Source organism: Aythya marila, assembly GCF_965140915.1.
Source record: "Aythya marila genome assembly, chromosome: 10".
Classification (NCBI taxonomy): domain Eukaryota; kingdom Metazoa; phylum Chordata; class Aves; order Anseriformes; family Anatidae; genus Aythya; species Aythya marila.
Genome location: NC_139051.1, coordinates 8659592 through 8683721, shown reverse-complemented (window position 1 = coordinate 8683721; position 24130 = coordinate 8659592). Strand labels below are relative to the sequence as shown.

Genomic DNA, 24130 nt, shown 5'->3' with positions numbered 1-24130 from the left:
TAATTTTGAGCAAATGTTTCTAGAAAAGCAAGCCATATTCCTGCAATATTTTGCCCAAGATAATTTTGTACCTCTGCCTTTTATGCGTTTTATGCCTTTCTTAACATATGGCAATAAAGGTATAGAACACGGCCTGAGCTATCTTTGGCAATGAATTTTTTAACTAGTGTTTTAAATGCATGTAACTGAGATTTGCCTACGATAAACTCTGTAGCATTTTTGCCAGACCACAAGCTGTAATGTAAAGTGTTGTCTTCTACAAAAAGAGGTGAGGTGTTAACTGTGAAACCACAGTGAGCTGGTAACAGAAAGGTGTTAACTTTGGAGCCTGAAGGATGGCAGTTTATATTTCAATGCTGTTAACTGTTTCACTGATGATTATTGTAGCAGAAATACTGAGGAAAGGCATGACACAATCAGATCTTCCTTAGACAATTTAACTGTTGAAATCTCATACATTTTGGTGCAAAAGAGAAGGCCCAGAAGTATTAGAAGAGACCAAAACAAATACTGCATGCATTACTGAGCCCTCCGCTCTTTCCACATCTACAAACACAAGTCCATGTGTGTGTGTACATATACACACATGTATATAAACATATGTACATATAAGCAAGTGTATGAATACCTGTTTATTAAAAAGAGTATTTTTCTTCAGACTTCATAATTTTAACTTTCATTTTAATAAACTTTATTTATTTATTTATTTATTTATTATTTTTTTAATAATCTAAAAGTGCTTAAATAAGAGGTGTGGGGAATTTTCTTTCAACTCACACTGTCAGCATGTCATTTTGTTTCTGGAAACAAAAAACATTCAATTCTCTGTTTGTTATTTTAGGATTGTTGGCAGTATTTTCTAGCTCCCTTTCAGTTCAGCTTCCTTCTACACCTTTATTCCCCCAGAAGGAAAAAAAAAAAAGGAAAACAGTGAGCAAATACATAAAGGAAAAAGAAAGCATGACTTTTTTTTTTTTCTTTTCCACAAAACAAATGAAAAGAGAACACAAGCACATATCTGGAAAGCTTATTTCTCATATCTATATATTTTTCACTCTTTTGACTCATAAGATAAATTAACTTGACCTTGCAGACGTTGGTAAACCCATCCCATCAGACTTTTATTTACTTCCCAACCAAGGAAGAACACTTGGCTCCATTAATATACCTCCACCTTCATTTAGAAAAGTCACATTTAGAAAGTGAGGGATAGTATCACATGCATATCGTTGAATCTGATGATTCAGTGCTGGGCAAGCTAATGACACTGCCGGCAACAACCATGTCAGATGGCATCTCCTATGGCTTGGTCACTTCCCAGGTACTTGGTGCTTGAACCTCCACTAGACAAACCCTATCCCTCAAAACGGTGATCTGCATTTGCAAGGGAGCAAGACAAAGAAACTGCCCCCAACTACAGGGTCCAAACAGGTCATTTCTGTGGAGGGTCACAACCTAAAATTATAACAGCTTTATGTATCTGCGTGGGGGTCAGAAGGGTGGATCACTGTGCGCTACTGGCCATAACAGAGCCAGTCCTACCACTGGAAGGTGTTTTGATGATCTTTAAGGTCCCATTCAACCCAAACCATTCTGTGATTCTATGACTGGGAAGGGACTCTCCAAATTTTGCTCTTGGCAGAACAAACTGCAGAGGTAATCTGATGTACAGTGCCCTGCATTTCTGTGTGATTAGGTTTGGGGCTTACCAACTAGCTGCTCTCATACCTCAATCCTTAAACAGAATGTAAGAGAGTATTTCATTTTAAGTTTATGGCAACATTTCAGTTCAGAGAAGAAAAATCTCTTTTTGGAAACCACCAACTCCCTGATAGTTCTGTTTACTTTCCATCTCATAAATTCCAAAAAGATGAGTGTCCAGGATACTAATGGGGTATGTTCTCCCCACCAGCAAGAATTCGGCTTACATTGTACATTAGAGGATAATCACAGGTCTAGAGACAGTTTTACCTCAGAGACTGGGAATACACAAGAAGCACCTGAGCAGCTAAGCAAGTCCAAGCGCTGACATAGCAAATGGGTCTGCGAGACCATGTTCACTTTAATTCCCTTATCAATGACTTGTCTTTGGTTGGAGCCTCTTTGTCACTAAGCCACTTGCCAATGAAGGACACAAAAAAGCAAATGTTTCATGAGTTAAACACAGTAAACATCCTACAGTAGGAGCCAAGAGCCCTTTTGTAATCATTGCAATAATTTGTCTTTGCTATATTTTAGACTAAATGTTAGTGATTTCTGGAAGCTCGTATTTTTTACCTATGAGGAAAATGATTGTAGGAACCTTGAGGCAGCAAAGGGTAAGAACCAGCAAAAGCAGTGATGGAATGCAGAGAGACAGCTGGGCTAGAGGGCAGTGAGACTACACAACAATATGTATAATGCCAAATGTACACTAGCTTCTGGACAAAGTCTAGGTGTAAAGGGCATGGGTATGATCATGAGGAATTGCTGCCCTTAATGAGAACTCTTCAAACCACTTCTGATTTGTTCCTATAGCTGGGCTGATCCCATTTCTCTAGATCCAAAGGAAGATATCAGGGAATTAAATGGTTCTTAATCAGATCTGATTATGATATCTTCCTGTCTTAAGATGAGTGCAGCAATGTACACAGGCTACAGGAAGATCTCAGAGATTTCAGATACCAAATTAAGAAATGTTTTGCAGGGTTGGAAGAGGTAGAAAATACCATAAACAGTGGGGTTTCCATCTAGGGAGATATACATAATGGTAGGATGTCTCCCATCCTTGTTACATCCTGCTGGTAGATTTGTCATTTTTGCCTTACGTAGCTTGGGTGCATGCAGGGAGTACCAGCAGTTTCCAGGGGATTTCAAATTTGAATCGTATAAAATATCATGGTCCACAAAAAAAATCATCCTGTTTGACTCAAAAAGAAATTCATTTGTTGGAAAAAAATTGTTTCAGGTCAACTCAAAATGACTTTTTGTCATGACTTTTTGTCAGTTTACTTGACAAAAGTCCAAAACATAATTATTTGCACAACTCTAGCTTCTACTGCAATACTCACAGCTGGAAATATTCATATACAGTTAGTCTGACTTGCCCGGCTGGAGTCGCTATAATATCATAAGACACATGAAACAACTGGGAAATTATTATGCTCCTTGGCTACTAGAAACCTCCTCTGATGCTCCATCAGTCAGAAAAAAACAACATTGGCAAGACCAGGATAAAACCCACAGCCTACTAGGAAGAATTTATTTGCTGCTGCATCAGAAGAAGATAGGGAAATAGACTTGTACCTGGGGAAAACATTTTTTTGTTGTTTTATTTTTCTTTTATAAATCCAATTTACATTCTGTGTTGGTTCCTTCCCTTTCCATGGGTTTACCCATGCAGGGTTCAAAGGAAGCAGAGTCTGGCCCCAAGGGAGTTCAGATGCAGCAGACTGATCTACCAGCAGGCTACAATATGTTCCCAGAAGGTGCAATATAATTCTGAGGCCAAGGAACAGCCTATTAGCTCTGCATGCTATTAATTTTCATGAACAGTTCAATCCAATGCTCACAGAAGCTGTTGGGCATCTTTCCATTTTGTCTAGCAGGACCTGGATTAAGGCTTATTTATCTTTTCATTATATACCTTATCTTTAAGGAAGAAGCAGCCCGAACAGTTTAGTACAGCTGTGCACGTTTCAAGCCCTCCACCAGGCTCTGTGCTCGGCAGTACGCAAGACGCTGTCTGCAGGTCAGGGTGAAGGCATGTCACAGTCAAAGCCACTCACGGAGAATTAAACTTCAGGCTTGTTTGACTAAACTTCTAAATTCACTGCTGTTCCCCGGTTTTGCCAACGTGAAAAAGCAGCCCAGCAGGCTCTTGAGTCACGTGCCAAAATGCCTCCTCCATCCTCCCTGGAATTGGAAACGATTACTAATAGGTATTCTTGCTGAAATGATTTAACATAATGTGCTGAATGAGATCACTAAGTCAAAATATCTTTCCCTAAGTGATTCTCTTACTGTGTGCCTGAATGCCAGAGGGGAAGGAGGACAGCATGAACTGAGGTCTTTTGCCGGCTTCTGCATTTTACAAAATCTCTAAGTTACCGGAGAATTCACATTAAGTTTCACCCAGGCTCATTACAAGAGGTCCACGAGGCAGGTCTGGCAGGCAGTGACGGGGTGGAGACACAAGAATTCGGGTCAGCCTCTCTTATTCACACTTTCCCCCTCTAGAAAATTTTTAATGCTCTCCAGCCTAGGCTGAAAATGGGCAAGGAGCTTGGGTGGGCATGAAAGCAAAGCTGGTGTGAAGATGGCACTCTTTGCCCTGGACAAAATGCACATCACCGCTGTAACTATATCCATTACAGCAGGCTACAACCACCAACTGAAACACAGGATTTGGGGAGAAATGAGGCTTGGCACCACAAAACACAGTACTGAAAGCCAGGGGTGCTCCTGGTTTCATTGACAAGTTGGGCTGCCCTCACCCCTCCAAGTATGTCAGCCTCCAAATTCACTTACGGAGTTCAGTACTCATAACAGTGGCATTACAGACTTTTGATTCAGTCTTCCTTTCTAAGAAAGCCCCGCACTCCCTGGCCCAGTACGGCTATTACCTGCCAACCTAAAGGATGATAAATGTTATTTATATTGCGGTAATGGCTAACCACTCAGTGGAGACCCGGGACAGGCTGTGCTATGGACTTTTTCAAATACACACTGAATGAGGACTGCCCACAGATGGCTGAATATATGAAACTGCTGAGACATTTCAGGATAATGTTCTTGAATGCCTTGGACACGATGACCTCCAACAAATCTGCAGCGCTTGTGCTGACTGCAACAACACAGGTGCTGTCCTAAAGGAAAGACATTCATTAACACCACACTTACCAATTACTGTGGCATGTCCTTACAATAGCACAAAAAAACATTTACTTCAACGCACATAACTGCTTGATGGTAAGACCTTTAAATTCTTTGATTAATAACTTAAAAAAAAAAAAAATCTATTCCAAACAAAACAGAAAAGAGAGAGAAATAAGAGGTACATTTCCTAATATTTAGCTACTACAGTTTTGTTGTCCAAGAAATAAAGTGAATCACCAAATAAGAATTACTTGAGGTGTAGATGAGAAAAGTGATTCAGCAAGACTAAAATATGAAGATCCCGAACCTATAAAAAACCTGTAAGACCAATTTAACTCTGACTTGTGCATACTTGCAGGATTAGGCTTCAAATAATTGCAGGAAAATGTAAGAACTGAAAAACTAGGCCTTTAGATTTTCACTGTGGTGAGCCCTGAGGGTGGATAGCTAACACTCCATGGGAAACAACCGCCCAAGAAATACCCCTGCAAAGATGCAAATGAAATATATCTTCACATCGTTATTAATCACTAAGATACACTAAGAAAAATCATCCAGTGACTTTTTTCATATGCACCGAGGTAAAGAAAGCTAAAAGATTAAGTGACATATTTCAAAGGTTGTCTCAGAGAAGGTGCTGTGGAATGGGTGTCGGCCCCTCTTTCATTTCTTTTACAATTAATGTTCCAGTATTGAAGTTCTAAAAATATATCCAGAAACTAGCTGGCATTACTGTCCATCAGCAGCCTTATTAAAAACCAAGTGCTAAAGATATACCTTACCTTTAAGAATACCCTTTTCACTTAAAAGCAGCTCTAGATGAGGCTATCTCAGAGCTTCATAGCCAAAAGCCTGGAGATACCAGATCCCAGTGAACATATTTACTAAGCACAGATCAACCTGCTAGTTTTTTTTTTTATGTCTTTTCAATCAGAAGGGTGGTCAGTCCCAAACCAAATGGGAGAAAAAAAAACACACAGGAAGAGGCTGTGAATACCTTCTAGCTGTCTCATCTCTAGAAGTCTCCTAAGAGGACTGATGTCTCAACATCTGGGCATTCTCCTTCTTGTCAAACACTCACTGAGCAATGGGATTTGTCAACAATCTGCTGAGCATATACAGATGACAACTGAGGAGTTTGGAGAGCTCAACGGCATTTACAGATAGGTAGGATTTTGAGACATACAGTATGTGTTGAATCAAGGATGAGATTCAGAATCTGCAAAAATTATACAGAGTAGCTGTACAGTTTTACTTGAAGTTATTAAATCAGGCACCACAATATGCAAAAAGTAGCCCATGTGTGCTTTACACTGGAAGGAGGCCTGCTGACTGAAGTACAACTCTGCCTATCACTCAACTATATGGAAATAAAGCTTCACTTACGAACAGGTTATGGATTGCCTTAAGCACAAATTTCACAGACAATGGATTTATCGCTCTCTCCAGCACCTACACCTCACCTAATAGTACTCTATCCCCCGTAGATTTTCAGACTGTTGCTTCACCATGATCAACAGGTCTTCCTAAGTCTTTTAAAAAATCTTCTTGACAAAGGGATAAGTCTTGTTGGTACAACACAAAGATGCATAATATCAAAAGATTTTTGCTTTACTGGAATAATCTCCAAATAATTTCTAAAAATAGCTGTATATTCAACAGTTTGCCTTTTAATTTTATTTATTTTATTTATTTTTATTTTTTGTATAGATTTATCCACTTTCCCCCTGATAGGACACTGCTTAAGCCCCTCTGCCCCACAGTCCAGAAAGTGCTAGCATGTGGCACCAAACTTTCAATAACATCAGATGTTGTAGGATTTTTCCCTGGCAATTTAATTGTACAATGAAATCTTTGGTAAGCTACAGTCTGTATGAAAACTTATGTTTGCTCTTTGGTATTTAAGAGTGACTGTTTAGACTCTGAGGCTGTACATTCTTCCACTAAAAGTTATAACATCAGTGTCTAAATATTTTTGTTTCCTATGTCTGCTATAAGCAACACCTACAATTGCTATAACTGAAAATGACAAGATAAAAATAATTTTCACCAATTTGTTACGCCTTCTGCATTTACCACTAAAAGTAAAGTCTATTTCATTAACAGAGTTTTGCTTTTTTTGGATTTACATATAGCAAGAGAGAAATAAGCGTGCTAAAAAAAAAAAAAGTAAATGGTATTGTAAATATGACAAAAATGGAAACAGAGTTTGTGGGTTGTACAGCACTGAAAGCCACTTAACACATTTGAAGAGGAAAAATGTTAACTTCCAAGTTGCCTCACTTTACTGCTTTTAAGTACGGCAGTATATAAGATGGCCGTCATGTATTTACATTCGATGTCCTTGCTCAATGGTCTCATTATAAGGTTATATCCTTGTTAGACGAGTTCTCAGTCTCTACTTCTCATGTTCACAACTTTTGAATTAAGTCATTAGAAAACTTTAAAATATGCTATCATTTTTTGAGAGTGGGGAGTTGTCATCATGTATATATCACAAAGGAAAAAATACAAAAGCATAAAATGTCATGAATTTTTCTTCAAGCAGATAGTATTGCAGTAGCACTGAACAAGTTTATATTAATTACTTTCAGAAAGAAAAGGAGATGTCATATCTGAGATAGAGGATCCTACCAAACCCACTAAGAACAATCCGTAAATCTAACAATAGTGAGAATTTTTTTCGTTAAATCATTGTGACAGCTGTCAAGCTGGGGAAAAGTTTTTGTTAATGCCAATACAATTGTTCATTTAAACAAGAGCCAGTAATTCAGTCACATTGGAACAGCTTATGTCCCCAGCTCTGCAGTATAATCTGCACACATGCATATATTACATCTATATAGTTGCTCTTTAATTTTTATCTTTGGGGCTACAAAGTCATTTGTCCAGAGCCTGAGCAGAGTTCTGCAGAAAGCAAGCCAGAAGGCAATTTGTGATGAAGTTGTACTGAGCCTCCTGTGCTTTCCCCTGCTGGGAGGGAGAGGTTTGCCACTCCAGGCTGTCAGCTCCCTGCCTGGCAGGCTAACCGTATGGTTTGGTGAGTGATTATCCTTCACTCGCCCTTTTCTCCAGCACCCACAAAATAAGAGAGCACAGCCATTGGTAGAGATGCCACATCACGCTGTGTGTGGCGACAAACTGAGGTACCAAAAACGTTGACTGCATCCTCCGCTGAGACCCTCTGTGACCGCAGCTTGACCCAGAGCTTACAAGGAAATCTCAGTACAGGGCTTGGTGCTTATCACAGGCTTTTTGCAGCCAATAAAAACGTAGAGATATCATTAAATAATTCCACTCAAGGCATGTTCTATATCATCAAGGTGATTTTCTAACTGTGAAAACAACTCTGAACAAGAAATGGAATGCAGCCCCTACCTCCTCATAGACATCGTCATTCCTGCTGAAGTCTCCTGCCCTCCTTGGAAGGACATGGACGTGGACATGCTGGAAATAAGAGAGCAAGTAACAGTGATTACCAAGATCATGCCTTTCTTTTCTGGATTGTCAGCATTATTCTCCACACATACAAGTAACCATGCACGGGCTTGGAAAAAGGGGGGCAATGTATTTTGTCACAAATACTGATGAAACATGGGGAAAAGGAACAAAAAATAAGACAAAAGTCATTATGACATGTCATTTTGATGTTATTACTATTTTTTTCTGTTAAGCGATTATGACAGTCTCTTCATGTCATATAGGAAGGACAATTCAAGATTCTTATGCCTCAAAATCTACTAAGATTTTTTAAAAGAATGCCTGAGAAATCAATCAAACACTCATCTATCTGCTTTTCCGCAGTGAGCTCAGCTACAAAACTGCAAACATTCTTTGATCACACGTATATATGCAAAATACACAGGATTTAGATAGCTTGCACCTGATTCTATTTGATAAGATGGAAGTCAGTTGAAATTCATGTGCCTTGCTAAAACATGCTTAAAACATGGCTCAAGTCTATAATGAAATTAAAAATAAAAAAAGATTTTCTTATGCTAATTGTAAGAAAATTTAAATACACCTACATCGTGTTAGCTTTAATCCATAAAAACATTTGCTCAGAGAATAACATGAAATCTTTTCAGTTAGTGAAATATTCTGAATTCCATAACTTTTTTTTTTTTTTTTTTTTTTTTTTTAATTTACCCTAGAGAAACCAGTTTTTCTTACTCTTATCATTATCCACAGCTTTCAGTGTTTTCAGCCTAGATATGAGGATGTTTCTTGAGGGTTAAAAACCATGGTTTTGAGTAATACATCAGTGATAGTGTTCTGATAGTGTATTATACTAATACATCATGGGACCGATAGTGTTCTTGTGATGTATTAGTGCAATGTATCATCTGAACATCACTGCTCTCATGATGTATTGCTCAAAATCACAAAGCAAGTTTAAAGATGGTCTTCAGTAGTCCTAGGCCTGGAACGTTGATTTTGGACAAAGACAGACTTCCAAGAAAAATATGAGTGAACATGAAAGTTTGTACCAATACTGCAAAATTTCAAGAGTGTGTCCCATCTGTGATTCTTCTTAGATTTAAAGTTTATTCATAAAACTATAGAATAATCTGTCAGTTTCTTTCTCTTCTGGTACAAGGAGTGATAACTTTGCTGCAAATATCGATTTTCAGGAATTTCTCTTGATTATATATATATATAATATACATGAAGCCTAATAACATCTGTCAACAACCATATCTCCCCCAGATTCCACTCATTTTAAGAGCAATTTTCACCTTTGTGGCAAAATGTTCCAGGATGCACACAGAAAAAGATCTGTATGCCCAGGACAATTTGGAATATCAGTGAGCACACAAGATGTAGTCCAAAGCTCAGTGCAGAGATACTGCACTGCAGATGCACAGACCAGCACAGCAGGTAACGAATGAGCCTAATGTGAGCTTCTGCCCAAAATGGGTTCACGTGTTCAGCATGGAAAAAGAAGTATTTATGACAGCATATGGACCACTTGGCATCAGTAGAGACATTCTCAGGGGTTAGTCACCTTTACTATGTGCATTACATTCTTATACAACACCAGGCCGTGTAGTAAAATCTGCCAGTTCTATCAGAAAACAAATGGGCACTTCCATATTTGAGGTAACTACAATCAATTAAAGAGAGAACTTTTTTTTTTTTTTCCCCAGACATTCCAATTATTTTTTTTTTAATTCTGTGCATGGGACAGACATAGAAATCTGAATTCTTCCTGCTGCTTGCATAATAGAAAGAAACAGGATCAGCAATTATGGCTCAGGTAGATTCCCTGTCTTCAGCTTTTCCAAGAAAACAGAGGAAAAAACAAGCACAGAGCAGTGGTTACCCTGTGGGAGCGAAACCAAAGAAGGGGATTTCATATCTTTCACCTACCTTTCAGCTTATGGTCTTCCCAATTTGGGGTGCTGGTATTTTGATTCATTAAGAGTTCTTTAATTTATCATTTTTGCTCTTTAGTGTTACTTGTTATTGCTAAAGCCAATCCAAGACACTTAAGCTCCAGCTTAATTGCCAACCTGTGAATTGGTTCAGTGGGATCACAGGTATAATGTATACATCTCCGTGTTTTGTGTCCACTGCTGGATGCAGGAAGATCTCCCCACCTGGGAGTGGAGGGTGTTACTTCAAGTCACTTCAAGTTACAAGCTGTTTCCTTTTATTTTCTTTTCCAGACCAAAAACAAACAAACAAACAAACAAAAAATTGGAATGTCCAAAAAGCCATTTGCAGTTGACTGAAATGTGTCAGTAAATACAAACAAAACATTTGGCTGCATTTTTTTTTTTTTCTTTTTTAAACCAAGCAAACAGATTTACGTAAATCTTCTCTCAAAACATTGTTTGGAAAGGAGAAATCCAAACATTGTGTATACAACATGTCAAAATAAAGCGTTTCAACTCTTCTCAGTTATTGTGGGCACCCCCACGTCTGGGTGTGTAGCAGAAAGCACCACTGAATTCCAGGCAGACTGTATTCAATCACTGCTGATTATATTTCATTTTTCTCCTAAAAATTACTTTCCCCTCGTTTTGCATTATTTTGATTAATAAGCAAGAAAAGCAACATACAACAACCGAGACATTTACATTAATGGACCAATCAATATTATCCGCATCAGGGTATAAAAAATGCAGACACACGCTTGCATTGCCTAGTGTGTTAGCTACCATTCCTTCTTCTTGTCAGACACTGATGGAGAAAGCTGCATGTGATCACAGGCATGCTGGGTCCGACACCATAGGGACATGGCAATATGTACCCAGCCTGAGGGACATCATGTGGTCAAAGATGCTTGAGCCCCACCAGTTGCTTCTGATATCTGGAAGGAGGATGTAGAAACTGCAATGAAAAATGTTTACCTAGCCACAAAAATAGCAGGACTGAATATTATAGGGCCTTCAAAATCACATTTTTTAGACTGACAGTTTCCTAGAGTCTGGACTTACAGCTTCCTCTCTTTTCAGAGCAGCTACCATGTTACAAGTGAAATCTCAGATTGAGAAAATTCTAAAGGTGAGATTTACCAACTGACACAAAAGCACCCTTAAGAGAAGTATTTTTGAGATCTTTAAACCCAAAATGGACTGAGAATTAGAAAAGTACTGCAAGGAGCAAAATCTGCATTGCCAAGAAGGGTTTGTGAGCTAGAGTCAGGACGAGTCACCTCTGACCTCCCCTTGCAGCTAGGGGACCCTCTGCTCGAGCCCCATGATGTTCCCAGTGTGACTGTGGGAGCCTGGGGCCTGCTCATCCCATCGCTGCTGAAATCTGGCAGCAGCACAAGCATTCATGGGATTGTGCATCTAAAAACAATTTTCAATGAGCCAGGATTGCAAAATGCTCACAAAAATCTTGGCCAAAAAACCTGCAGTCTGTTTTGTTGGGGGGAAAAACCAACACATTCAGGTCAGGTGAGTTTTGCTTCAGCACTCAAGGCCATGCAGAAAGCAATGTTCCTAGTTATGGCTGTTTTTATATACTGAATTATGGTCGAATAGCTGATGTGTCACCACCACGCTGGATGTAAAGTGAAAATAGCAGGCAAAAACAGACACTGAAAGAGATTTCCTGGGTAGACCAGAATAGTGAAGATCAGATGACCCTGCCACACAGCACTGGGGAGGACACGGACGTTGCCTGTAATAATTCATGAACATTATGTTGCGTTCGCTCAGCTGCTGGGCTGGTTAGCAGAGCAACAAAGCTCTGCTTCCAACAGAAATGGAGATAATAGCCTGTACAAGAGCTCCTCGGCACTCATCCGGGGTTTATTAGCAGTACACTTTGCTACAGGATGAATACATAAAAACTGGCAATGGGTCTCATGCCCCTGAGGACTGCCAAAAAGGTGGTAGAGAAAGGGCTGATCCCCCCACACCTGCAAGGGCAGTACGTGCCTGAGCGGTGCCTTCACACTGCAAAAACAGATGCCTTTCATCCGCCTAATCTTTTCCCTTGTTACATTCCTTGTTAATACAGGGACAAGGCTTTCACACGTGGGTTCCCACCGTCTCGTGGTGCAGCAAGATCAAGTAAGGGAGTGATGTGGGGCACAGAAGGAGATCAGGGTGAGGAAGAACAAGTCCCGATGCCCCTGCCACTGTGGCTGTCAGGCAGGAGGAAGGACAGGAAGGACAGTGGGGGCTACAAACTGCAAGACATGCTGGCCAGGAGACCCCTGTCAGCTAGTTCGCTGAGAAAAAGGATGAAAGTTTGCAGATAACACCTTGCCAGCTGCTGAAAGTCTCTTGTCCATTACAGCCACATGGGCTTCATACAGGAGCCTGTGATAATGCTTCTTCTAAAGTACCAGATTAACTGTAAAAATTCCAGACTAATAACCATTCTCCAAGTAAGACTGTCAGCGGGTGATAAAGAAAATCAACCGTAATACTGAGATAGCCACATGAAAAATAGGGCAATTTTGTCCTCTCTGTAAACTGGGCTTCCATGGAGCCCTTGTTTGCTATTCTTGATTAACTGCTCAATTATCCCTGTTACAAAATTATTCCGCAGAAAGCCCTGCCTGTATATCCATAGCTCATTAACAGAAAGCACTCCCTCTGCTGTCCCCGAAAATATATCGCATTACCCAGATGCTAACAGAGTTGGTACAATTGTTCTTTCTAGGCATTGCAAGCCAATTTCTAGGGCCCTTGAGTTGCAGGCTCTGGCAAAGATATTCTCATGGGAAAGAAATTTCTGTTCAGTGAGTATTTATGAATTTTTGACATTTTTCCTAGTCCTGAATTAGGTTTGGACAGAGAAACACATTGAAATAAATAAATAAATAAATAAGAAGTCCTATCCAGGATTTAAAAAACAGTAGTTTGGGTCAATTAAAATATTAATTTTTCCCAGCTTTCAAAATTATTGCTAGTATTATTTTTTTCTACTTATCCAGCCATTATAAATTACACAAAATAAGACCACTTTGAAAAACCCAAATTTTATAAAAATTAAAACGAGACAGGAAACTACTTGAAACACTCCCTTTCCTAGAAGAATGCCTAGTTTCTAGGAATGAGCATTTTCCTTTCCAGCATCACGAAAACCTCATGGACTCAGCTGCACACAGGATGCAGACACTTGGTGTCTTTTCCCCAGATGGCAGCTAAAGCATTTTGGTGGTAAGGATTGTTCCAAACCCAAGAAGACTGCACCGACTCGTGTGCTCTCATGACACTTTTGCTTGGGCCCTAGTTAATTAAAGCAGAGAAATAAATGCTGCTTGACTACCAGCACGAGAAATATATGAATATGATACAGATGGAAAGGGGTGATACAGACAGGCGGACCTGAGAGCAGCACATGCTGGGGGACAGAGGGATGCTCTGTAAGGGAAGGACAGAGAAATTCACATCTCTCAGAAAGCCCAGGTTGACGTTGGAGAAAATGGTCGAGATGCAGGTGGGAATGGACTAGAGGAGTCATCAAAGACAGGAAGGGTGCGAGTTACCAGTGGAATGGAGATGGTAGTGGGAGTTTTGTGAATCAAAAGCATGGTGTGGAGAGTGCAGAGAGAAAACAGAAGAAAGAGGGGAACAGTCCTGGGTGAGGCCATGCAGGCTGACCTGATGTTACTAAGTGAGGAGCCTTTCAGGAGCTACGTGTGTACCCCTGCATGGCACTGCACTGTACACATACCCTGGTAAGGAATAAAGGGATTATGCCATGGATTTGCTTCTGGAAGAATGTCAAGATACTTGCTCTGCACAGAGAACACATACTTGGGAAAGCAACAAAATGGAGAGAATTTGTGAATACATCAGAATCCAAAACAAGTGAGGGACTTGCAGCAGAGTACATCTTCAAACACGTAGACTGAGAAATGTGCAGATTCAGCATCCTCAATAAATAATGTATCTGTCAACTACTATAAAGTTTTGAAGAAATGAGCTGTGAATGAGCTGGAAGAGAGACCTAGACCTAATGGAAACATGCAGAATGATTTTTAAAGCCACTTGAGATCTGAGGTTATAACTTCCCCAGCTGAAGGCAACTTTAGCATTTACATGAGAACTGCCAACCTCTCCCACCAGCCCCAAGCCCAAGAAAATTGGCACAATAATGAGGATAATTAGCCTTTTCATTGGAAGTGGTGATCCAAATGTGATTTAGATGACATCTCCTATAAGATCTCCGGAAAGGCAGTAAATAATGAAATGGAAATAAGTATGGGATGATATTTCTGGACTGATATTTCCTGGCAGCCTCTGCAGAAAACATCACTTCCATTTTCCGGATGGGAAAGCTGAGGCACGTACCAGCGAAGGTGCCACAGGCTTAGGGACAGCTGATGAACACCTGCCTCACAGTCCTACTCCTTTATCTTCCTTTGGGGTCACTTTGCCCAGGTGTTTTTTCTGTAAATTTGGTGTTGTTGAGATGGAAATGAAACAGGAATTGCATTTCCCCTCACCTCTGATATTTAGTTAAGTCTTGATAAATGCATATTGTTTTAACACTTGTGATACATATAATTAGGGTTTTTTATGTTTCAATAAAATGGTCTATAATAAACATTTACTGCTCTGTGAATAAACATTTAAATGAAGCTCCTAATGGGGGTTACATGTTTCGAAGCAGTTCATGGCTTTGCCGAAGTCTCTCCCTATACTTAATGAGAGTCATTTCCATAATCTGTGCATTATTGCTTAAGCCTCCCTTTAGGAATATTTTACAAAGTAAAATTCTGTGAAATATTATCATCCAAAAGAGAAAATGTTAAGAGGATTATCAAATTGTCCCGTTAAAGGGACAGCACAAGCTTTCATTTTCCCCCTGAGATGCTAACATTGTAATCACATAGAACGTACTTACTAATTATCACACCGGTCCACTGCATTACCGTGTTTTTCCCTCGGAGACCCAGTCTGAATGAAAAGGATGGGAGACCCTGAAAGGTCTGATATGAAAGGTAATATAATGATATAATGTTATTTTTTCTCGAATTAATAATAGTGAGGCTCAGAACACCCCAGCCAGATCTTGTAGATGTCAAGAAAGGTCCAGCCCCTCAGAGGGGGCAGAGTACTGCACACAGCTGTGCATACAGCTCTGTACAGTTTGCCCAAAAATGTCAGTCCTACAGCCACATGATTAACACCCAGGGTCTCTTCCCAGTTTTGCGGAAACTTCCATCTATTTTCTCACTGACTCCAGTAACTGCAGGACTCAGTGCCCCAGGTGAGATATAAACTACACTGAGGTCTAGGGAAATATTATTGTTGGAATACAGAGGGTTTTCAATTCTCCAGAGTATCTGCAATGATACAAACACCTGTAAGATATTTCTTCCATGCGTCTGAGTACATTTGAGGAGACCATAAAACTGAAATATATCTTCTCTCCACTAGCAGAGAATAAGAGCATTACGGCAGTAATGGCCCGCTCCCCCATGAACGCAAGGGGTAGGGGAGATGGAGGAAAATGAGAGCAGATAAATCAGGAATGGATGTGGCAGGGGAAAGCAGGCGAAGGCAAGTCTTACATATCAGTTACTCTTATTTTGAGTGGAAATTCATTATCTCTAATTTGTGTGGTTATTGCCTTTTTAGACAACTGTTGCAACCACCTTCTGAGACAAGGTTCCCGCAGAATTAACATACTGTCCCTGTCTCCTCTTCCATTAACTAAAGATGGAAGAGTGGTGCTACTGCAAGGAGAAAGAGAAGGTTTCCAATGACAGTAACGAGACTGAGCCCCACAACATTCTCCAGAGGATGAAATGCATTCAGGCCACAGTGCTTTCCATCGCAGTATCTATCAGTGCTCGGGGAGATTTCCAAAGCTCTGTGTCACTACTGAGGCATTTTATATCCTTAAGGATACATTTCCCAAGAGTTAGTATATATCTCCGTGCCTGTATATAGCACTCACTAGACTGTATTTAGTTATTTATAATATTAAAATTATACATAGCAGCTATGTGTTCCAAAACATGGGCTGTTTTCCTATTTTATTGCCGAATGTGCACATTCATCTCTAAGGTTTAGCTGCTTCAGTTAAACCTTTTAAATGTAAATTATTTTATGTTATAAAAAGCTGATTGTGGGAGTTTTAGTATTTCAAAGATGGTAATTTATGTGACTGGAACAAAATAAAACATTCAACAGAAACAGAATTTTACTTGATCAGAAACACTTTTATGTTTCAGTATAGCTTTCTTTTCATATTTTCCTCCTGCAGCAGTGGTCTCTGTCTTTCAATTAGCTTAAAACAGAAGATCTTAGATAAGCCCATAATTTAACGCTATTTGCATATGTGTCATCCCAAACTTCGTCACCCCACATTTAATGTATTTTTAAGTTGTTGTGAACCAAAGCCTGAAATTCTTAATGCAGATTCTCAGCTGTTCACCCCTCAACAGTCCACCTACCAAAGTCTCTGGGAAGATGGGAAGCAGGACCAGTCTCCAAATGACCTACAAAGCAAGTCTTACCCCTTGCTACTTCCTCTCAGCACTGTTGAATTTGGGATATAAAATGGTTTTGTGGAAGTAAATGGCCTTCTTCAAATATTAGACTTCACAGGTCACCTACTCCATCACCCAAAGGCGACTGAAATCCCTGTAACAACTCCTCGGCCTCAGAAGCTATTGGATCAACCCTTGCAGAGTAACACAGCATCAGCATCAATGCAACTCACCTTTAAATATTTTGACAACAACCTATGCAAACTAGCATACAGTGCAAAAGTACTTTCATTCTTGATTTCCCAGGCAACTAGGTCATTTCTTGCCACCTTTTTAAATATGCAGCCCTGCTCCATTTCTCCTTCTTTCTGCTCAAGCCATTGACGACACTGCTACTTAGCTTAAGGCTAAGTCCTTTATCATTTGAAGAAATCTGGCAAACAGACATGGTAGAAATGGCAAAGGACATACAATGCTATGTTAGCAAGCCTCAGAATGAAATAAAGTACATTCTACTGTTTTTCAAAATAATGCAGTGCGTATTATTTTGAAATTAGATTAGAAAAGGCGTCAAGGTGTTAGTGCCTGTCTCAAACTTTTTTTTTTTTTTAATTTAAAATACTTCTTCTGTAAGCCTTTGCATGGCATGCAGCATCTGCACATCTCCCTCTTAACTCTAGTGAATGGCAACAAGGGCAACACTGATAAACACACAGAAATGCATCTTCCATTGACTGTTTGCTAAAACAAGAACTGAAGCATTTTAACTTACCAATTTAATTACAGAAATGTATATTGATTCAATCTTTCTTCACGTTCAGGAGCTGGCTAGAGAGAATGGTGAGCTGTTCTGTTTAATACACTTTCACCTTGATAAGCATGAATAACCCTGTTTGGAAAAGGAGTTCTTTCAAAACTGTTTAAATCCACAGATTCCTTTCAAGCAGGGAACTTTGGTGGATTTATAATACATACTGGCAGTTGCCAGGAACCCAGCTGAAACCACCAGACTTGCTGTCCTGGAGACCTTTCAACAGACAGTTTGTCCAAATGGACTTTGACTGTGTCTATCAGGGCCATATGGGCAGAAGGGTAGCAGAGGTGAACAGTTTGTGATTACGTCCCTAAGTCATTTAACCTTCAGAATTACAATTCTGCACACTGTACCACCCAACAGGAGGCTGTACAAGCAGGTGAAAAGATAGATGTCTATTCTTAATGACTGTTTAGGAGACTGCTGAGCTCTGGTCTGTGCCCATGTTGGTTCAGTTCATTAATGTAATTAACCAACAATCAATCTTTTTAAATTAGTTACACAAAAACAGTTACTGCCAGATCAACTGACATGAAAGTTAGGTCACGCTCCATTTCTGCACGATTTAACATCCACACTGGAACAGAATACAGGGAATGGAAGCATCAGAAACTGGAGCCAAATTCATTTGAAGCCCTACAACTTAATTAAAGTGTGCAAAATCTGTGCAGCTGGCTTGGTCTTATTTGCATGGCCTTTCGTGTTTGCAGCTGAACACCTTGGCAATAGAAAAAGTGCTCAGAAAACAAAAGAAAGAAAAAAAAAAAAGGTGTGCTTGCAGGACACAGTAGTGAAGGAATGTAAATAATTTTAAACAGTGTAACTTTACGCAGGGCTTGAAATTGGACTTTAACAACAGCTTTCACAGTTCACCGGTGGCTCTAGTCACACAAAAAAATTTAGATGGCATATGAAAGCAGGAGAAGCCGAAGCTGCTGTTGGTGCTTGTTCCCTTTTTCTGGGCTAAGAAAAGACCAGTACAGCAATCTCAGTTTTCACCAACCACAGAGGTTACCTGCAAAGGACTAAAGCAGCTTCATCACCACCAGCCTCCACAGGCTGACCTGCTGTCCCAGGATCAGAGCTGAAAGCAGCTCTTAACAGGCTCACTCCCTCCTTCCCCTTCCTCTGGGGACTGGGAAAAGGATTTGGTTGGCCTAAACCTACTGCAATGTGTCCTCCAGAAGTGCTGTCCGAGGGCTTGCTAAGGTGACCGAATCCTGCCCCTGCTGCTTTCCAGCCCAGCTCTGGAGGGATGGGGCACAAACAGCAGCCCCGCCACCTGGTTTGGGCCACCCAGACCTCACATTGCTATGCCCCATGTGAGCTGGTCTGAGAGCTGGCCCCAGGGGAGGAGGCTCAGTGACCTCAGGGTTGTTGCTTGAGCCTCTCTGTGAGCCTGAGCACGGCTGCAAGCAAAGCCCGTGCCCCTGTGTTGCCAGCAGGTCAACGTGCGGCTCTGCCTGGAGGGTGCAGAGCATCTGCAAGCTCGGTGTGGGTGCACTGTCAGCCTGGTTTGAGACTAATAGACAATTTCCTTCTCAACCCTCTGAGCCGAACCTGAATTAAACTGCTTTCAATTCCCCCAAAAGGACAGGTTTGCAACTTCGCCTTGTGCTTGTCCATTAAGGCAGCATCTGGCTTCTTTTAATCCCTTGCACTGACTGAGCTCTCCAATTGCTTCCACTGGGCCTAATGTAGGCAGTGTTGCTGAATGACTGCCATGAAAGCGGTTTCGTTCTCCTCAAACCACCACAAAAGGGATGGGCAAAGGCCTCCCAGGGGTGCTATGCTGCAGGGCAGTAGGGCAACGGCCAGGCTGTGAGTCTGCAGGTGGCTGAGCACATCCCATAAAGTGCTGAGCCCCTTCCCTCCCGGTCACCAGAACGGGCATTTCATGGTGCAGGATCAGACCCTCAAGCCAGAGCTACAAATTCCCCTTAGGGAAGGGTAATTGAAATGCTTACCTGGGTTTTCACTTTGCCGAAGCCAGGCTAATCAGGCTGAGTTTCGACAGGGTGCAACAGAAAGGAGGAGTGGGAAATGAGGCAGATGGGGAAAGAGATGGAGGATGCCTGCTTAAGCTTCTTTTTGTAAACTGTGTGACTGGAGGGAAAAAAGAAAAAAAAAGAAAAAAAAAAAAAAAAAGAGCCTTTTCCAAAAGGCCGAGGAGGAATGTGCAACCTGTCTCTTAATGCTCCCCACCCGCTGCAGCACTGCTGCCAGAAAACCACCAGAGCAGGTGCCTCTGGAAATGAGACTGAAGGAGACATAAGTGAATTTAAAACTAATAATAGCAAGGAACTTTAATGAAACTCTCCCTGACTGACTAGTTAAAGCAGCCTTTCTTATATAGGATTTTTTTTGAGCTTTCATAACTTTGCACTCAAAAAGCATCCTAAAAAGTTACAGGCAGAAGATTATCACTCTGTGCCTCTCTCTGAACACACGTGTGTCTCTCCTGCAGCATACATGTAACAGTAAAATGCAAGGAGCCCACCTTGGGAAATTGCTTATTCATTACCACAGTGATCTGCCTATTTTCCTGCTATCTGCAATTCTGTGTCACTGCTGTATGATATACATGCTGCTAATTGCCAATGGGCTGCTTCATTAGCTGGAGGACTGAGTTACGGGAGCTGGAAGAGCAGAGCCCAGGGGAAGCTTTCAGACTGGTTTGGATCTGCCTCACTCCACGAGCTAAGCAGGGAGCCTGAGCCGGTCGTGGGTTTAGTATCCAACACTGCTGCCAGAGTCAAGAGCAGGCTGCAATGCACAAGGAATACAAAACAGAGACCTAGAGGGCAGGCAAAACTTTCATAAATTCAGCTCATCTACCAACATCGAAGGAATTACTAATCAGAGAAAGAAAGCAACGGAAGTGTTAACATTAATTCTACTTTGCTACAAGCCACGTGGCTAACACCCTGACACCTTGCCATTTACTGAGGGAGAGCTATTTATTTATGTAACCTATAGCTCACATTTAAATAATTAGTCTGCCTGATAAATTTTAGAACTTGCAGTCTGTGTGCCATGTTTGCGTAAGCACAGCATATTTAATGCAGGTAGAATTGCTTAACATCTCCAGCATCGTATTAAAGAGTTTCAAGTAATTAGCAGAGTTAGCCACTCCAACTTTAGGCCAGTTACACGTTTAAAAAAAATGTGTTAGTTGTACATAATGAAATGCATGCTCCAGAAATGTTGCCTGCACTCCTAACAAGGGATGTTCAGAGAGAGACACATACTGTATGGGAAAATCAAGTATATTATTACTTGTACTGTATTGAGCAAATCAAGTCAGATAAAAGAGGACTTGGTCCAAGCTTTCCCCTTTCCATGATTTCCAAGAATCTGAGCCCTCCTCAGATCAGTCTGTCATCTTCGGCTTGCTTTCAGCCCACCAGGCATAAAGGATTGAATTTAAGAAGGGGTTAACTACTCGTGACTCTCTTTAGAGTCAGAAACTCAGTGCTTCCTTGTAGCCAGATGCCACAATAACACCTGCAAGACTGTGGATCGGAGCTGAGCAGCTTTTACACCACAATGTTTGTGCTTTAGGCCATGTTTCTAGAAAGTAGAGTAACACTCCTGGGATGCTATTCTGGATGCAGAAGTTCTGACTCGTCTGTAAGCAGGAGCTGCATACGGATAAAACAAATGAGCTCCTCAGAAGAGTGGTCCTCACTTCCAGGAGAAGCATCAGGAGTGTGCTTGATCTTTTTTGCTATTATTTTGACATAGTCAAGTGAGCTGAAACCCACTTCTGTGAATCAGATCGTGGAAGTCTCCTGGCATCTCGGCAGAATCAGAATGCAGTAAATACAACACCTTGTAGTTTAGGCTGTAAACATAAAATAAACCTGAATTTTAGCTTAAAATTTGAATCAGTGGAGGAACCTGAGGTGAAAGCCATGATCATAGAAAGTGGAGGCTGCTGACATCCTTACTACATAAGGATTTGCAGTGATGTGAACCAAACTAGCTTGTATCTTGGATCCTTTGGATGTGCACAGTGACAATTAGAAAGCAAGAAGATATTCCGAAAACCCAAGTAAAAATTAAGATATTAGAAATTCTTACTTAAGAGCTTTACTTTAGCCACTTAATCTGGAAAAAAAAAAAAAAATCAAAATAAGTTTTAGCCACCTTATCTGAGAAGAAGTTCAAAATAAGATTGTTTACTTACTTCTTTGGTAACTGTTGCTCTCAGGCCAGATCTATAAATACCTAGATTTAAAGCCAAATTTCTGAAGTCATTCTGCAACCAGCAGCAACTGTGACATTGACACTTCTTGTCAGATTTTCAAAGCACTTCAACATTTAGTACACTTCAGAAAATTTAGCCACCTACATTATCGCCAATCAGTTTTGAAAACTATATTTCATCTGTGTTAAGCTCTCATGAAAACTTCTACCAACATGTCTTTTCCAAATAATGCTTAGGCACTTCAGAAGCTATTCTAAATTTAATTATTTTGTAGACATGTCAAGGTCCTTTGCACAGGGAATGATGTTCTTCAATCCATACAAAACTGAGATCAATCCTACCATGCCTGTTTATCACAAAATCTTGTATCATCACATGGCATTCATCCTAGAAAAGCAAAACAAAGCCAAACTTAAGCTTAAAAATAGCACTATGCAGACTTCTACTTTGGTAACTTAGCTGCTAGGCGTGTTTACTTCCATTTTTTACCAAACTCAGTCAAGCAAATAAACACCGTCTTGTTACTGCAAGAGAGAAGAAGAAGAGACCAATATATATCTAAAGAATCTTGATATCTCTTGTCAAATAAGTTCTTACCAGGTGAGGTTTTAATGATAGGAATGTATTCTCCAAGGAGAACTGCCATAGCAACCATGTCTATTGGCAGGAGGTGTTGGGGGGGAGCACCGCATGATACTGTAAGGGACATAAAAGACATACTGGTACAAGAAGAACATATGTAGAAGAAGAAAGGGATGAAATATTCCATATTCTCATGCATGAGAAAGGAAGCAGCTCATATTCAGAAGTCCATGGAAAGAAGATGCCTGTTCTTTGTGTGAAACAGCACACAAACCTGGAATAAAGAGCCACTCTTGCTCCACAAAGAAAACACACTGCAGCAAACCAAGTCACGCCCAAATCCTCAGCCAACAGGCATTTTACGAGGAAAGTTTTTTCACAAATTTTCTCAACAACTTGAAAATATTTTAAAGAAATTTTCGCCCTTCTTTACACTTCTGTGGAGAAGCAAACTCTCCATTTCCTACTTCTCCAAGCACAAAGCCTGACCTCTGCTCTCTCCACAAAAGAGAAGAGGTGGAGAGGTACACTGGGGAGACAAATCTCTAATTTGCTTCTTTAGAGAGGTTGTTCACCCAAACAGAGAAACAAGCACTCTCCTGCTGAGGAAGGAAGACATTAGGATTAAGTTGATGTTGGTACTGCAGCAGGGTGAGTTTAGGCTGAAACCATCCAACCAGTGGCAGTGCAACTATGTGATGTCTGTCCATATGGTGCGTTTCAATGTCATGAATGATTCCTCATGTTGAATCAAAGCCAGAATGAATATAACGGAGTAGATTGGAAAATCATCCTTTGTAATCTGCAGCTCACAAAAACCAGGCACCCAAAGGGATATTCCAAAGCAGCTTCTGAAGCGGCGCTTGACAAAACCTGTGCATTTCTGAAATGCTAATCAGGTCCAAATTAGCTGATCAGGGAAATGGCAAGTTAGATTAGGACAGGAGGCCAGCAGCAGATTACAGTCTGAACAGGTTTAAAAAGACTTATTAAGATCTGCTTAGGGTGCAGCTATAACGAAGAGATCTTGCATTGTTTCAGGGTTTGAGATTTTTGTTTGTTTGCATTTTTGCATTTTATAGTTTTCTGCCTTTCCAGTTCTGACAATGAATTTTCTATAAGGACCTTGGGGAAACAGAGAAGACTTTCAGCATTCACAATCAGGAGAAGTAGAAGATCGTGGCAATGGAAAGGCTGTTTAGTCCCCGAGTTGTTACATTATTTCAGAATCTTTTCATTTATGAATACAAATCTCTATAAATTCCCTTTGCTCTTGGATTTACTTCTTTGGGCAGTCATTTCAGTAAACAACTAAGTCTGCACAAGCCACTGTTGCTTATTTGTCTATGCTCATTCTGCTACCTCACTTTGTCAGAAAATCAGTCAAAGAAATCAATTCATTCCACGTGTTCAGGCAGTTAAAAGCAGCTGCCCAAATTACATAATCCACGCATGATTCCACATCTCCTTCAAAAGTATGGATTCTCAGAATTGACGAGCAGGGTAATAGCTTTCATACAGTGTCCAACAATATATCAAGTTTTCTTAGATTCCTATCCTACTCCTGTTGCTTTAAAAACAAACAAACCAACAACACTTTAATTTATAAGAGTGACTCTTCAAAGCCATTCAAAAGTAATATTTCTTACCAGGTGTTTTATATTACTTTTTTTTTTTTTTTTTTTCTCCTCCAGTGCCAGTTACTTCATAAAACTTCTTCTGCAGAAAAAGATGCAATGCCTGGATG

The 24130-nt window shown here is 40.4% G+C and overlaps 1 protein-coding gene across 3 annotated transcripts in view; it reads right to left on the bottom strand.

Moving 5' to 3' along the window:
* Nucleotides 1-24130, bottom strand: part of FHIT (fragile histidine triad diadenosine triphosphatase) — a 561360-nt gene that overhangs the window by 77883 nt on the left and 459347 nt on the right. For all 3 annotated transcript variants that reach the window (XM_082768094.1, XM_082768093.1, XM_082768095.1), the window contains one exon: nucleotides 8236-8304. In XM_082768094.1, coding sequence (XP_082624220.1) covers nucleotides 8236-8304 — 69 coding nt within the window. The remainder of the gene's footprint in view (nucleotides 1-8235; nucleotides 8305-24130) is intronic.